Raw genomic sequence first — 17,571 nt, 5'->3', positions numbered from 1 at the left:
CCTGGGTCCTCCCTAGACTTGGATAGGCCCCCAAATATGTATACGTAGTAATAGCCTAATAGGTATTGTACGATCGTGTATTCGTGTTTTCCGTAATCATGCGCCGCGAGTCCGCAAAAACCGCGGCCTTCCGTAGTTCTGTATTGTGTTTCCTACCTACCGTGTGGATGCGTGACGTGAGGAGCAGAGGGGCCTGGCGGCGTCGGCGTGGCGGCGTCTTCCATCAGGCAACAGAGCGGAGAAACGAGAAGGTATGGATGTAGATTCTCCTGATCGGCTAGTCACATGATGCCCTGATCTCCATTCTCTAATTGACTAATTTCCTCATCTCCGCTTAGCACTTCGGCTTCACAGCAATCAGCCGTTCCAGCATGCTCTAGCCTACGGCAAGGTATGGATGTGGATTCTTAAATTTAGTTACTAATTATTTCTCACACGATTCTTAAATTTGGATGAGATTGATATTGAAACCATCATCGATGACTTCACGTCCAGGAATGTTAGAAGAAAATTTTAAGGTAATTTAATGTACCAGTAGCGTGCCCGTGCTAACGCTACGGTTAAACCAATAATAGATTTTTTTCTAAACAAATGGAGAAAAGCGAATATTGTGTGGGAATACCCAGATTGAGGTATTAACAAAGAGAATTTTGAAAAAAAATTATTTCCTTTGGTATATGGTCACAGTAACAATAACTTAGAACTGAGGGAGCATATCTGATGCATGTTGTTTCAAGTTTCTTTTCAACTATATTTATGAATTTATACCTATTTTATTTTATTAAACAGAATCCAACCATTTATAATAAACAAGTTACCTTTAAAATAAATTTAGTAAATACAAAATACCATTCCAAAGCATAGAAGCTAATTCATGACTCTCAAGAATGGAAACGATCTTCTTAACATTATTACTCTAGTGTACAAAATTGATGTTTCTAGCCATCTTAATATAGTATTCAATGACACAGAACAACGGATTAAAAAGGAAATCCAAGTTTTTTTCCTGCACAACTGCCCTTGCTAATGCTACGTATACAAATTAGAACTCAAATATATACAAACTCAACCAAATTACATTGCAGGAAAGAAGGCAGTATAATTGTTTCAGGCCAAAAAATAGTATCCATGCCTTAAGGTCAAATTAACTGCAATACAAGAATGGTGGAATCCTATTCATTCTCTAATATCAACCGAGAATAGGCAAATGATTGACATCAGCTGCAATCACATGTCAGGTTGAGAAAGTTCAGTACAAGGATGGTTAGGAACAATCTTTCGTTGACTAAAAACTGTTTTTTTGTTGTGCAAAAGGCAATTGCCACTCCCTTCCTGTCCAAGCATGACTTTCCACCAAGCCATCACCTGATAGTCACAAGGGTAATGCTCTAGTCACAGGGTGGTAGCCTAGCCTCCAAATAGACTCAACACAAGCACAGATGACGACTGAAATGGAAGTAGTGGAATGGTAGCTACTGCTTAGATCAGGAATTCAAGTGTGGTTTGGTTAAAAGGGGAAGGTCAACAAAGATTACCTAATCAGCATATCTCGCAAGCTAACCGGTACAACCTGCACAAAGCAAAATGACAATATATTATTAGTTGGAGAACAAGGGGCCAAAAGAAGAAATCAGCTATTGTTAGGCTTTCTTTCAAGAGGTACTCTTTAGATGGAGAACAAACTGCTGAAACTAACTCATTTTATTTTCACCGCGGCATGTGGAGATCCCTCGTGAAACCGAAACTTATAGAAGGATCTTGATATACAACAAAATAACTTGAAACTAACTCAGATGCTTGCAGAATTTACCTTTCCCTTTTAGTATCGAAACAATTCCTTCTTGCAACAGAGCACAGTTGTTTATTTCAGAGGCAACAAAATCTGTTTAGAGAAAAATTATCAATTGATGGTCAAATTACTAAATAGTGGAAACAAATGTTAGTGCAAAGGCACATCTGAGCCAATCTACTCATGTACACGGCACCACGGCACGGCGCCTCGTTGAGGAAGGTGGTGGGGTGGCTCAGCACGGCGTTGTCGGAGGGGTCATCGTCGGCTAGAAGTGACACCGCCTGGCGCATAAACTCGGCGAGATCCGACACCTCCTCCATGGCCTCTATGGTTAGGGGTCTCCTTGGCGACAGATCTGGAGGGATTGGATTGGAAGGCCGACAGCGGCGGGCGGCAAGTCTGGAGGCTCCTCGTCCTCCGTGCCATACTGCCATCAAGAGTTCCTCCCGCGTGAGCCCGTGCAGGGCGGTACCGACCACGAGCGGAGATGCAATCGCCAGGTGGGCTGATGGTTTTCTCTGGGAAGAAAAAGAAAATATGGCACGGGGATGGGAATCGAACCCCGGCCACCCGAGCGTCATGCGGTGGTGTGGAGCCTGTTTGAGGCAGAGTGCATGCGGGTGGGAAGGGTGAGAAGCCTGGCTTCCCACATCCAATCGTGACCGTTGGATTTTGGTTAGCTATATTATTAGCTCTTGATTTTAATAGAGGGAAATTTCTGTGTACACTTTTGTGAGTGCACAATAGTTATATACTCTCAGCGGGGGACGTTTTTTGGAGAAACCTAGTGTAATTTAAGTATTCTATTATAGTAGAGATATACAAATTATTTCATATCAATATTACTTTTGCATTCAATTAAATACTTATTAGTAACATTTTATATATGTGTATATACTATCAAGAACTAGTACTATAGTATTATTATGTTCATATAAAAGGGTCCAAAATTTTAGGTTCGTTCTAGGTCCAAAAATAGTCAGGACCTTGTTTCAAGCTCTGATTGCTCAGCATTATTGACGCTTCTACACTTAGGATCACTATGACAGTCAGCCTCGACAACATGCGAGGTTTTGTCTAGTTAATTTGGTAAAGGCTTTACCAGCTCGAGACAGAGCAGGCTCCATCACGTCAGGCAAGTTGCGTTAAAAGAAGCCGTGGTTAGGCTAGCAAAATATTGCTTACAAGTTACAACGGAGTACTTTTTGCAACACGAGACGGTGCAAACAAGGTATATCCTCGTTCCTGCACCCGTGGCCGTGGATGGACAAATGTCTCAAATCGTTGAAATCAACGGAGATATATCGACTAAATTTGAGCGGGGCCCGGGTTCAAGTCTCCCTGCCCACGGATTTATGCTGTGCCTTTGCTTTATTGAAATTTTTAACTGAAAGTGGCATGTCATCACACACAGGTTAATTAGTTTAGGACGTCGACGCTACGCTCACACAGTGCTAAGCGCCAGCATGGGGGCAGAAGCAGAACGGGAGGAGGCCAACTCGCACTCCACTTCCAGGATATATACTACTCTCTGCTGCATGTGTCGCAGTGAACACCCTTGAGTGAATTTTGGAATCTTGACGGAGACAGTGTGGAGGCGACTCTGAGTTCAGCAGGAGAAAGGTGTCCAACGCTGAGCTTTTTCACCGGAGTACTCCCCGGGCTTGGCCGTCACCGGTCCAGACAAAGAAAAGAGACAGCTCTCTCTGGCCTGTCCGCCTGTGGGCTGTGGCCGACTCTGCCACTGGCCGTCGATCGCTATGGCAGCCTGGCACACCCGCGGAGACGGGAGACAGCCGGGCATGAGAAGTCGTCGTGCACGGTCACTCATAATGCAAGACTCTATCACAGAGTCCAAGACAATTAATTACATATTATTTATGGTATTTTGCTGATGTGGCAGCATATTTATTGAAGAAAGAGGTAGAAAAAATAAGACTCCAAGTCTTATTTAGACTCTAAGTCCACATTATTCGAGGTAATAAATAACTTTAAACTATATGATAGAGTCTGCATTATGAGTGCCTTTATTAGTCGAATGTAGTGTTTTTATCGCATAATAAATTAATAAATAGTATTTTATGTCATATCTTATCAGTTAAACGAACCAACAGGGCAATAGGACACTGCCGCGCACATCAGTGCACAGTGCATCACTGAAACCAAGCCTGCAAGTAGCCGACTAGTAGCTAAGCTTTGTCACCAGAGAATATCAAAACTAACTCGGCTTTACTTCCTAAGATGACAATCCTAATATCTATACATTATGAATTATGAACAAAAGTCAGGCACAAGTGTAGAGTGATCAATACCGAACAAGGAGATACAAAGATATATCTTCGTGGTTCAATTCGGTAACCTACGTCAATGTTGCAGTAAGCCCGATGATCACCACTTCTCTACCAAAACTTAACCACACAAGGTTTCCTCCTCCACTTAAGGGTTTGATCTCTAAGTCGGCTCGATCACAAGGCGTTTATCCAAGCCTCAATTCCAAGTGATTTTTCACCTCTCCAATGGAGAATGAACCTAATAGCCCCTCACAATCAACTCTAGAGCACCTCGTAACCTTCAATCGAGTGCTTCAACAGAGACAGATTACTTCAAACCATCTAGGTGGCGGCAACAACCAAATAAAAAAATCTACAACCAAAGCAATCTCTAGTACCATTAGATACATCTCTCAAAGCAAATGCACTGAGCTCAAAATCTAAGGCCTTGTTTAGTTCATCCTGACAACCAAAAACTTTTCAAGATTCTCCGTCACATCAAGTCTTAAAGCGCATGCATGAAGCATTAGATATAGACGAAAATAAAAACTAATTGTACAGTTTGTCAGTAAATCACGAGATGGATCTTTTGAGCCTAGTTAGTCTATAATTGGATAATATTTGTCAAATAAAAATAAAAATGCTACAGTGCCAAAATCCGAAATTTTTTCGTAACTAAACAAGGCCTAATAGATATTTGCATATAAAATGTATGTTTGTTATTACCTTTTTTAATAACATAGTCCTTTACACATGTATGATTTATCATAAGTGTGTTACGTGTATGGAACTTCACGTAAAAAATGAGCATTGGTATGATACAAACACACAATTAGGAACCTATACACAATTGTTGTCTACATCTGTTCAATGCACCCTCAAGGAAAAAAAATCCTTGTTGACATTGCTTTGAACAAAACAACTTGCAAAGAAACATATAAATAGTTGGTCTTTTTGAGCAAAGGGATTTTTGCTTGCACTCATTGTGTTGAAAATTGCTAACAGCTGGGACCATCATCATATGCTATCACAACAAAAATTGAACCTAATGGATGCTTACATATGACAACTAAAAGTTTTTGTCTGTTATCTAGAAAACTCAGCTCATTTATATGTATGGTTTCTCATAAGTGTAGCACATCTCACACTCCACGCAAAAGTTGCACCGCATTATAACAACACAATTATGAATCCAGCTAAACATAGATGTTGTTTATGATGACTTAAGATCACCCTAGATCGAGAATGAAAAATCCTTGTTAACATTGTTTTGCAACCAAACACATCTAAAAATTTTGAGCAAAGAGAACTTTGCTTACACGTATTATGTTGAAAAATGCTAACAACTGGACCCATCATATCTTTTCATGAAACAATTTGAACCTAATGGATATTCAAATGTCATACCTAAAAAATGTTTGTCTATTATAATGTTCTAGAAAAACTTGCCCCTTTAGAGCAAGTACATTGGCGCTATATCATGTATAGTCTCATGCACTATCATGTAATCATGAGACAATTGAATAGCCAACATATATAATGGGTTGTCTTATAGTAACTCAACCATTTTTTTATTTGTGCAATCAACAAAGAATTTTTTGTGAGTTGCAAGGTAACATATAAATCATACAATAGTGAGATAGTTGTCTCATAGTCTTAAATTTTTACTTATGAGGTAGTTGTGTCATGAACAAACACATTAGTGTTTCACCTTCCTTTCTTCTTTGCACGCTATAAAAAATTCTACTCTTATTCTAAGCTATAAGTCGTTTTAGTACATAATTTACATTACTACCCTTATATAATGTCTTGCACTCTACGCAAAATTCGCAACAGTATAGTTGTTTATGGAAACTTAGGCCTTGTTTAGTTGGTGGTTAAATTTTTTTTGATGTCACATCGAATATTTGGTAGGATATCAGAAGGGGTATTTGGATACTAATAAAAAAACTAATTATATAACTCGCCTGGAAACTACGAGACAAATTTATTAAGTCTAATTAATTCGTCATTAGCACATGTAGGTGACTGTAGCACTTAAGGCTAATCATAGACTAACTAGGTTTAAAAGATTCGTCTCGTGATTTCCAACCAAACTGTGTAATTAGTTTATTTTTTTTTATCTATATTTAATACTCCATGCATGTGTCTAAACATTCAATGTGATAGGTGGAAACTTTTTGGACGGTGAACTAAACAACTTTAGATCACCTTTAGGCCTTGTTTAGTTCCAAAATTTTTGGCAAAATGAGCACCGTAGCAATTTCGTTTGTATTTGACAAATATTGTTCAATTATGGACTAACTAGGCTCAAAAGATTCGTCTCATCAATTTCGACTAAACTGTGCAATTAGTTTTTATTTTTATCTATATTTAATACTCCATGCATACGTCTAAAGATTCGATGTGACGGAGAATCTGAAAAATTTTGCAAAATTTTTGAGGAACTAAACAAGGCCTTAATGAATAAAATAAAACCCTCATGAGCATCTGTCATTTCTGGAAAATCGCAGACGTCCACGAAGGCCTCCAGCTCGGCAAAACCTGTCATCCACGCCGCACGCTGCCGTGGCGCTCAACCGGCCTGCTCCACCCACCACCACCCAGTATAAAATGCCCCTCTCCTCCTCCGGCTGCTCAAGTGAGCTCCGCTCCATTTTTCTCCTCCTCTCGTTTTTGCGTTTAGGTCCCTGGGGAAGCAGGGATTCCCGGCGCCGGTCCCTCTCCCCGGCTCTCCCGCCTCGCCGCTCCGATCGAGGCTGCAGCATCAGGTATTATCCTTCGGAGCCGCTTTCGGTCCTCATGGACTTGCATTTCACCTCGTTCACGCGCTGTCGGTTTTAGATTTCATCTGCTTCAGTGAGGACTTTGAGTTAGAAACTAGAAGCGGTCGCTGGGGAGTCGCCGCGGTCTCTAGGAGGCATTCCAGGGCAGGATTTGCTGGAAATCTTGGTTCGCGGGGCGAATTTTGGTGCCAAGAACTCTTTAGGAGAAGATCCTAAATTTGGGTGGGGGTTTAAGCTGTAGAGTACGGTGAAACTGATAAGGTTCGGCAGTTCGGCTATTGTTGCTCCGAAAATCTCAGGGGAGCCGGAAATAGTAGGTAATAATAGTAGTATTTGTTTGTTTATATGCAGTAATGTACTGTAGAAGTTTTTCTGTTGGCCGCTCCTTTTTATGCTAAATTTTGGCTCTAAATTTACGGTGCAGTAGTTATTACTTGTAATTGTAATTAGGAATTCCGACCAGGTACAGGTGTCGGGGTGAAAAAGATAGGCAGGAAGTAGGTTTTCTTGTTGTGATGTGATGCATAACTTCTTTATCACTGTAGCTATTTTATTTAAAAGTTGTATTTTTGCGTCTTGTAGTTGCATTAATGGGAAATCAATGCCAAAATGGAACCTATGGGAGCAATTACAACAACTACAACCACTTTCAGAAGGGGCCTTTGGCTTCTAGGTACTATGATGGGGACGATTCTGAGGATTGCTGCTCAGGGCCATCTAGATCGAGTGTAGCAGATCTTATGCGGCAAGGACTGAGACGAACCTTAACATCCATCTCTGTCCTTGGTCGAAAGACTCCTAATGTAACAGAGCATTATACTCTGGGCCGGCAGCTTGGAGAGGGTCTCACTGGGACAACCTACCTCTGCACTGAGATCAGCACTGGTTGTCAGTATGCATGCAAGTCCATCTTGAAGGCAAAGTTCCGGAACATGCAAGATATTGAAGATGTGCGTCGTGAGATCCAGATAATGCACTACCTTTCAGGCCAAAAGCATACAGTCACCATCAAGGATGTGTATGAGGATGAGGAGGCCGTGCACATTGTCATGGAGCTCTGTGAAGGTGGTGAGCTATATGACCGGATTAAGAAGGAGAATTACAGTGAGCAGAAGGCTGCAGATCTTATCAGAATTATTGTTGGCATCATAGAGAACTTCCATTCACTTGGTGTGATGCACCGGGATCTCAAGCCAGAAAACTTCCTCTTACAGGATAAAGACAATGATTTGTCAATAAAAGTAATTGACTTTGGTCTCTCTGTGTTCTTCAAACCAGGTATTATATCAATTTAAAACAAGCCATCAGGCTCTTCAAATTGTCAAGTAATGAACTCGTTATGTGATATTCTGCTAATGTTTTGATCCATATGTTGTATAACCCAGTAAGTCCTTCGTGTTGTCCATAACTGAAACATTTTGTTCGTGTTGTTAAATATTTTAAGGCTCCCACAGAGCAGAACAGCATAGCATAATATTTCCTCCTTGTATAGTTTTTTTCCCTGATTGATTCACATCTAGACACCTTTGATTTATACCGGAGTATGGAAGTATGCACCAATTCTGGAGCCTTTTCCTAAATACAGAATTTGCAAGTTTTCAGGTGAGGTTTTCACTGAAACAGTTGGAAGCCCGTATTATATTGCTCCAGAGGTATTGCAGAAGCATTATGGACCGGAGGCTGATGTATGGACAGCTGGAGTGATACTCTATGTATTGCTAAGTGGCGTGCCACCTTTTTGGGCAGGTGAATTATTTAGACATGATGATATATATTTGACTATTTGTAGTTTTGCTTCACTGCCGTTTTCTGGATGTGCTCAAATCACTCATTTAATTTTGTACCAGATACACATGAAGGAGTACTTGACAAAGTGTGGGATGGGCATTTTGATTTTGAATCAGACCAGTGGCACAGGATTTCGGACAGTGCAAAGGATCTTATAAGAAAAATGCTCTGCCCTTGTCCATCGGAGAGATTGAAAGCCCATGAAGTTCTAAGTTAGTATCGTTTAACCCTTGTGCACATTACTTTTTTTTCATTTCAATACCATATATTCATCTGTCTTATTTTTCCTAGAATGACTTTGACCAGATAGTTATCCCTGGAAATTCAAAGTAACTAATGTAAGATAGAGGTGTTGATAATACCTGTTCACAATTTAATGATCTTTTTCTTTCTAAATGCTCAGAGCATCCCTGGATATGTGATAATGGAGCGGCTACTCATCAAACTCTAGATCCAACTATTCTTTCTCACATCGACAAGTTATATGCAGAGAATAGATCAAAGAAATTGGTTCTACAGGTTTGTTTTCATGCCATGAAGTTATTTCCATTTCTGCATCATGGTAAAGCATTATCAGGGCTTTCTGGGAATGAAATTGGAGATGTTGTTTTCTGTTACCTTTTTCCTAATATGGATCCTTTGGGTGATGTAATAGTTTAAACTTCACTAGCATTGTTACCTGCTATAAAAGGTTAAAACGATAAAAAAAATATGGTAAACATTGTAGAATTCTCAACAGGGTGTCTTAAAACTTGATGCAAAGCTTTTCATTATTCAGGTATCAATATATCTGTCATCAACTCATCATTGTTGTCAGTGTGCATATTGTCAGATATGTGTTTCATTTTTGCTTCCAAGCTCAGAGAGTAATTGATCAGACCTTTTCACTCTTTGGTTTTATTTGTCTGATCTGCCATTCTAGGTTGATTTAGATAATTCCATAGGCTGCTTTGCAAGGATAGATGGGATATGAAGTACTCTGCATCTGGCAATTCAATATCATAACAATTCACTTATTTTCCATTTGTGAATCTTCCTGATTTTGGCCCAGGTTATTGCTAAGCATCTTTCAGAAGAGGAGATTGCTAGGTTAAGAGGAATGTTCAAGGCAATGGACAATGGAAACAGTGGTGCAATTACTTTGGCTGAGCTTAAAGAAGGGTTGAGGAAATCTGGTTCAGTGTTTAGAAATATTGGGATTAGTGATATCATGGAAGCGGTAAGTAACTACTGTATGGAGCACTAGCAATCATATTGGTGCATATGATGGATCTTTCAAAAAAAATTTTTTTGATGACTTTTCAGAGTACTGATGGACGAACTAGAAGTGATAACTATTAATGTGTTGTTGAACCGCCTGTTAAATTGGCCCTTTTGCTTAATAAGCACTAAACCATTCACATGCCATATGTATTAAATAGGTCGCTGAAGTAGTCTGATGCACTGAACTGATCTCATGACTTCAAGATTTTTTATTTATTGAATGCTTGTAAAAAGAACTGAGATAACATATCCCTGTCATCGTAGTTCAAACTCATGGATTTACAGGAAAAACAATGAAGTGCATCTTATCCAGTACGATATTGCTATAGAGCACAGCATGCATTTACAGTAAATTACTGTCAGACTTATTGAAAAGTGTTTATATCTTCAGGATGATTATGACAACAACATCAATATCAATTGGGAAGAGTTTATTGCTGCAACAGTGCCCCTAAGTAAAACAGAGCACAAAGAACATTTGATGGAAGACTTTACATATTTCGACAAAGATGGAAGTGGTTATATCACTGTTAACGAGCCTCAAAAGGCTTCCATGGAACAAAAGTTGGAAGATACTTTCCTTGAGGACCTCATTTATGAGGTTGATCAAAACAATGTAAGTCTATCTTCTGATTGCTCACCAAGCTAATGATATCTTGATAAGTTTGGGAATAGTTCACATGTTTGATGGAAGTACATTGGCCCTAAATGATTTCTCTCCTTTTTTTTTTGAAAGATAGCCCTAAATGATTTCAGTTTCAGAAATGCCTTGGTGATTGGGACTGAAAAAAAACACAAGCTCATGTGTGGCAGTTTTACAGTTTGCAGTCCCAGCATAAGCATAAAAAATGCCCGCATTTCCAATTTCTATAAAAATGTGTGATAACATGCGCTTTAGTAATTCTGTAATGAAATAGAGGTATCGAGTTCTTTTGACGTATATGGTTGATTTGTCTTGGGAGACATGCTCATACCTAATTTTAAGCCATGGTTTCGTCAACTCTCAGAGCAATATGTGTGTGTGTGGGGGGGGGGGGGGGGGGTGGGGGGGGGGTGGGGTGGCAGCAGCATGTAGAAAAAAATCCCTGCTGACAATCTGATATGTAAACTTCTCATTCTATAAATTTTCAGGATGGCCGGGCCAACTATGGTGAGTTCGTCACAATGATGCAAAGCGATAACTCTGGACTTGGGTGGCAAACAATAGAAAGCAGCATGAATGTACCCCTGAGGGAGGCACCTGAAGTTTACTGATGTCTCTGTCGGTGCAAAGATACTGTTCTCTTTGTCTCCTTGTGTGGTTTGGTTCCTCACAAGTCACAACCATCTGGCATTTTGGCAAAGCTTGTGAATCGAGGAGAAGAGAATGTAGTCGAAAGCTAGTAGAAGGCTGGCTACCTTATAGCATGCAGGTAGTATATGTGTGTTGTATGATCTATAAGAACAAACAAAGCCGTGTGGTCATCAGATATGTATCAGTAACTGGTTTGTTGGTTGGTTGCTACCGGCCCTGCAGTCTAATATATAGGAGTAATAGATTAAATAAAAGTAGAAGAAATTGATCTGTCTGCTTCTTTGCTGTGGTCAACTGTCAACAGAGTACTTATTGTTGGGAGGAAGTGATCAGCAACAGCAAAGCTTACATCTCTTCAGCCATGCCTGAAGTCCCCAACCTGATGACTGATGTAATCTGGAAGCCATTCTGGAGGAAGCCAGGCATCTTATCTTATACAGAAGCAGAAGGGAACAGGTTAACCAACGGTGGTGAGGTTCAAGTGGTTGGAGGGGCAGGTGTCTAGCTAGCTTGGCGATCTGGTCCGAGTGGAGTGCTGTGTACACGGCAGGGTCCAACTCCAACAGAAGTTGTGAGTACGGAGTACCTGGTCGGCGATCGTGATCCTGTGTCAGGAAGGCGCGAAACCAAAGCCGAGCTCGAGCGGGGTGTCGAGGTCGAAGCCGGACTCGGCGCGGCGGAAGCGAGGGACGGCGGGGCGTGGGGACCGTGGCAAACCTGGAAGGCCGGCCGGCGCGGGTGAGGAGGCGCCGCCGGAATCTGGCGCTGTCGCCGAGCCGTTCGGAGCCCAGTGATCGATCACTTCTCTGTTCAACGGAAAGGAGACGTCTTGTCCTGTGGCTGGGAATCGGATGCCGGTGTTTGTGTGTGTGTGTGGGCGAGAGCAAAGCACCGGAAAAGAGAGCGCGTGCCATGCGCGCGTGACCGCCACGCCAAGGGCCCAACCGGCAACGGCGCACGCGGTCGTGGGCACGCCCGGTGTGGTGTTTTGTGTTGTTCCTTGTGTGTTCTGTGGTTCTCTTAGGCCTAGGCCTAGGAAAAAGTAGGGGTGTGAAGAAGGCCTTCCCGAGACAGAGAGAGAGAGATCGAGTGGGCCGGTACAGCTGAAGGATGCTGCGATAAGATGAAGAGCAAACCAATCTCAGCTTGGGACGGTCACGTCCTGGCGTCGCGACTTGTGGAACGTCCACGCCTCCTACGTTCGACGTTTCTCCGTCACGGTTAAGCTGTCCTCGCCGCGCACGCCTAGCGAACCGTGGTTCCTGACCAACGTCTATGGGCCTCCCATCCGAGCTGACAAACCCGCATTCCTTCAAGAACTGCGTGACGTGGCGGCCTCTTGCCCCGGCCCCTGGTTGGTTTGTGGTGATTTTAACCTCATTTACCAGGCTGCCGATAAGAGCAATGGTAGGCTGCACCGCAGTCTCATGCGAGCATTCCGCCGCGCCTTAGATGACTCGCATCTGCAAGAGATTGTCCTCCACGGTCGGCGCTTCACTTGGTCTAATGGTCGCGACAATCCGACTCTGGAGCGCATCGATCGGGCGTTTGCCAATGCTGACTGGTTTCTACGTTTCCCGCATCACCACCTAAAGTCCCTTGCCTCGGATTCTTCGGACCATGCGCCGCTCCTGTTGATCTTGAACGTGGAGCCTTGGGCTGTTCCCAGGTTCCACTTCGAACTATGCTGGGCCAAGCTCGACGGATTTCTGGAGGCGGTTGGGGTCGCCTGGGGCCAGCCGAGCCCGCTTTTGGACGCCTGCACAAGTGCCTCGACCGCAGGCTGAGGGCGGTGGCCCGGGCGCTGCGCAGTTGACGCGCCACCAAGCTGGGGAGCATTCAATTCCAGCTCGCCGCGGCTCGCCTCATTATCCAGGAGTACGACATCGCCCAAGAGTCCCGTTCTCTCTCCCCTGGTGAGCTAGCGCTGCACCGAGAGCTCAAGGGGCATGTCCTCGGGCTTGCCTCCCTCGAACGCACCATGGCTAGGCAGCGGGCTCGGACCCGCCACTTGCGCGAGGCGGATGCGTGCACCAAATACTTTCACCTCCAAGCTTGTCATCGCCGGCGGAAGAATCATCTCCTGACCATTTCTCACGAGGGACACTCCTTCTCGGAGGAGGAGGCCAAGGCGGAGGTGGTCTACTTCTACTACAACGCGATTATCGGCACGCCCTTCCTACGCCGGCACAGGTTAAACCTCGACGCCCTTCAGCTTCCGTCCCTGGACTTGGCAGAGCTCGCCCTCCCGTTCTCGCCGGCGGAGGTCGAGGCCGCGGTTCGGGCGTCTCCGTCCGACAGGGCGCCGGGGCCAGACGGTTTTGGCTCGGCGTTCCTCAAAGTTGCTTGGCAAGTTGTGGGCTCCGACATCGTTCGTGTCTTCGCCTCCCTGTGGGACTTGGACTTCAGGAACTTTAACTGTCTCGATGAAGCGTACATGGTGCTCTTACACAAGAACAGCAACCCACTCGGCCTTAGGGACTACAGGCCGATCAGCCTTATTCACACGGTCGAGAAACTGTTCGCGAAGACTCTGGCGCTGCGCCTCGCACCGCGGATGCCTGCGTTGGTCTCCGTCAACCAGACCGCGTTCATCAAGGGGAGAAGAATCCACAAGAATTTCAGGACTGTGCAGCTCATCTGCCGCTAGCTGCACGCGAGGCGAGCGCCAACAGTGCTCCTCAAGGTGGACATCTCCAAAGCGTTCGACACAGTTGCCTGGTCGTTCCTGTTGGAAGTTTTGACGAGGCTCGGATTCCCCCTTCGCTGGTCAAAGGACCAAGGATGCGCCTAGAGGGGGGGTGAATAGGCGATTCTGAAAATTTACAACTTGAAAAGCGGAAACGGTTAGAACTGGAGTTTTCCACACAAATGAAAAACTCCACACAAAGATAATCAGAGAAACAGTTGTAAACAATATTAAATAAGTCTAACACCTGCACCACAGAGATTAGATCACAGAAAGAAATATTATTGACAACTCGCAAATACCGGACGCGTCCGGTATCAACTCGGACACGTCCGAGATACACGAGCACACAACACCTAGCTGTTTCTGTTCTCCAGCTTCTCCAAAACCTACACACAGCTTATATGATGATGTATAGAAATACAACACCCTACAAAAAGGTATCCAACACAGATAATACAATTTATATAAGAAGTGCTGTGCTGTCCAACTCGGACACGTCCGGATTGATCTCGGACGCGTCCGGAATTCACGAGCAGAGGATATTCAATCCTTGTGCTGTGAAACTTCTTCCTCTCCCTGCAAGAGTCTCAATCACAGTATGTATGATACTAGAACCCTGCAGAGAAGCTCACACAAGAGATAAGACACAAATTTCAAATGTAATGCAAAGGGAGACACAAAATTTGTTTTACCGAAGTTCGGTCTCCGTAGAGACCTAATCTCCGTTGAGGGGGCTACGGGTAAGGCACTCGATGACCTAGAGGATACCACTAAGGTCACTCTAGCTCAAAGGTCCTCCCTAGAGAATACCGCGAAGGTAACTCTAGCCGGAGTCTCTTCCAACTCCAACTCCTCCTTCCACTAGATGATTTCTTCCCTTGCGGAGGCGAAATCCGACCTGCACAAACAATCCGAGGCAACCACAAACACTTGGGTGCTCTCCGGCGACGCCTAACCGTCTAGGACCGAAGAGTCCAAGAGTAACAAATGCAAATCACGAAATAGACAATATGCTCAAGTGCTCAAGTGGTGGCTTGCTCTCAAAACCGAAAAACTTTCAACCCACAAGATGGATTTGTCAATCTAGATCAAACACTCACAAAGAGAGGGTTGGGAAGAGTTAGCAAAGCTCAAAAAAGTGTCTTCAAGCCAGTAGAATCAGCAGCCCTCAAAGAGGAGGGCTGAGGGGTATTTAAAGACAGTTCTGAAAACTAGCCGTTGGCCATACCGGACGCGTCCGGTATCATACCGGACACGTCCGATATGAACGAGGCCAACAAACTTACCCCTGTTAGCTTGCTACTCCCAACCACGGAGAAGCCTACGTCGGAACTCCCGACGTACGTCGGAACTTCCGACAAGTCAGCACTACTGACGCGCACCGGAAGTGCTGACGCGCTCCAGAACAACTCCCTGGTCACCGCAACTCAAAAAGTTAGTATGCGCAACAGTACTCATACCGGACGCGTCCGGTATGCACGACCTGTGCACATTGAGTTCAGCACTCAGGTTAGTTTCTCTAAGACCTCACATGGGTTGACTTGAGCACTAGAGAGTATTAATCCATGATCATGATGCATCCCTCTTAATAGTACGGCTTTCCTATCAACTCAAGATCAAAAGATAAATCAAATTGAAGCTTCCATCAAACCAAAGCCTTTCTTTCAATTCTTGATAAGCTGAGGATGTCATCATGTCAAACTTGTTTTCATCTTGAGCATAGCCATCTTGAGCACATGACTTGGTTCCATTTCATAGATAGATTTGACTCCAAATGTACCAAGTCATTTCCATTAACTACTTCAATAGTAGATTTGATCCTCCACATCAACATGACCCTTAGAGCTTGATTAGTACCTCAACTAAATGCAAGTAATTCCTTCTTCACCCGAGCTAGGTTTTTCGGTCGTCAAGCCGTCGCTTGCCCTTCACCCTTGCTTAGTACCTCGAAGCCTTTCCTTGCTATCTTCACCATCTCAAGTCTTCAAGTCATATGTTGCTTTGAATCATCCAATCAATTTTGTACTTTTCATTTTTGCTTTCATACGAGTGATAGCTATCTTCACAATAAATAAGCCTCTTTCAATAATTCCATTTGCATTGTTGTTTTGTGCTTGAACTAGATTGCTTTATACAACAATACATAATTTTGGCTTTTGTAAACTTGGATCACATAACTGTGAGATAGCTTTTCCCTGTTTCACACTTAGCAAGATCATTAGTTCCTTTAATCATGGTTGTCATTCAATCATCCAAAACACATTAAGTGGCTTAATGCACTTACAATCTCCCCCTTTTTGGTGATTGATGACAACCTTGATTAAAGCTTACAAAAGATAATAAAATTAAGCTCTTGGGTTTAATGATTTATTTGAAGCTCCCCCTTAATATGTGCAATATGAGTGGAATCCATAATCTGACCTATAAAGATCAATTTGCACATTTTGAGTGAGTGACAAGCTCCCCCTAAATCATTGCATCCAGTGCAAGTGAGTGTGAACAATATAACCGTGATGCACATGACATGTAAAAATCACACAAGAATAAATACAAAACATACACCAACAAATGTCAAGGCAACACTCTTGCAAAAATTGAAATCTAAAAATTATAACCAACACACATAGCAAACATCACATAGGTTTCCCAAGTCCACAAGTCACTAAGATAAAGATCATGTCTCATTCCATAGTCTCAACAAGATACAAGATAATATAATAAGTCTCATGATACATCAATGAAAACTCAATAAAAACTCATCATAGACACTACAGCTGCAGTACATATCTCAGAATATGCCAAACATGAAGAACATATGAAGCTTTAATCAATATCTCTCCCCCTTTGTCATCCATCTCCAAAAAGTGTACAGGAACAAGCATATGACATAGGAGGGCTGCAAGCTGTAACCGGCTGTCTCTCACTCATCATCATCATCATCATCATCATCATACCTCTGGTCTGGAGAGCGAGAAGTACCTGGTGGGCGAGAACCACTCTGTCCTGGGTCACCTAGATGGCCATATCCACCAAAGCCACTAGAGGTCCCCGCACCACCGTAGCCATGGTCATAGTCGTGCGACTCACCAAAGTAAAGAAAACTGTCCCACCAGTGCTCCTGTGACTGCTGCTGCAAGGGCGCCTCAGGCTGCTCGCCCTGGTCTGTCTGACCCTGCTGTACCTGTGGTGGAACCGGCTGTGACTGAGAGTATCCACCAAACTCCTGCTGAAACTCTCTCTCATATCTAGCCTGCTGCTGCTCAAAAGTCTCAGGCTCACTAGCAGCACTGTCAGAAATAGGAGACCTAGGAGTAGGAAGCTCATTCTTCTGTGCAAGCTCCTTGAGAGTACGAGTATCCTTTCTCCTCGCTTCTCTCTCATGGTGCTGTCTAGTTTTGATTGCATTCATATCCTTGCACATCCCAAAAATGGCACTGAAAAACTTCCTAATGGGAGAAGGAGGGGCACGGCCACGTGAAGAAGATCGGGAAGGACCACGAGGTGGAGTAGGGTGTGCTGCTGAACCTCCTCCTGTTGCTGCTCCTGGAGGTGACAAATCAATCTCAACCAAGTCAGCAGCAATCTTCATAACCTTGTGCTGCTTGTCATACTCAAAGGACTAGCCTGTCACCTGTCGAATCATATAAGTGATGTATGGTGCATAGCCACATCCCTTGACTGGTCTC

The 17,571-nt window shown here is 43.5% G+C and overlaps 1 protein-coding gene and 1 long non-coding RNA gene across 2 annotated transcripts; one reads left to right on the top strand and one right to left on the bottom strand.

Annotated features, from left to right (window-relative positions):
- Window positions 1,057-1,901, bottom strand: LOC110433172. Its single transcript, XR_002450574.1, has 3 exons — window positions 1,811-1,901; window positions 1,536-1,570; window positions 1,057-1,365 (listed from the first exon to the last, which is right to left on the bottom strand). It is a non-coding gene; the product is annotated as an uncharacterized LOC110433172 (long non-coding RNA).
- LOC8062861 (calcium-dependent protein kinase 23) lies at window positions 6,688-11,472 on the top strand. The gene is made up of 8 exons (XM_002467537.2): window positions 6,688-6,833; window positions 7,431-8,126; window positions 8,451-8,594; window positions 8,696-8,848; window positions 9,040-9,155; window positions 9,688-9,855; window positions 10,291-10,515; window positions 11,031-11,472. The coding sequence occupies exons 2-8, from the start codon at window positions 7,439-7,441 to the stop codon at window positions 11,151-11,153; spliced, it is 1,617 nt and encodes a 538-aa protein (XP_002467582.1). The 5' UTR covers window positions 6,688-6,833; window positions 7,431-7,438; the 3' UTR covers window positions 11,154-11,472.

The sequence above is a fragment of the Sorghum bicolor genome, chromosome 1 (genome assembly GCF_000003195.3).
Source record: "Sorghum bicolor cultivar BTx623 chromosome 1, Sorghum_bicolor_NCBIv3, whole genome shotgun sequence".
NCBI lineage: Eukaryota > Viridiplantae > Streptophyta > Magnoliopsida > Poales > Poaceae > Sorghum > Sorghum bicolor.
Note: the sequence above shows the minus strand (reverse complement) of the source record. Positions and strands in the feature narration are given on the sequence as shown.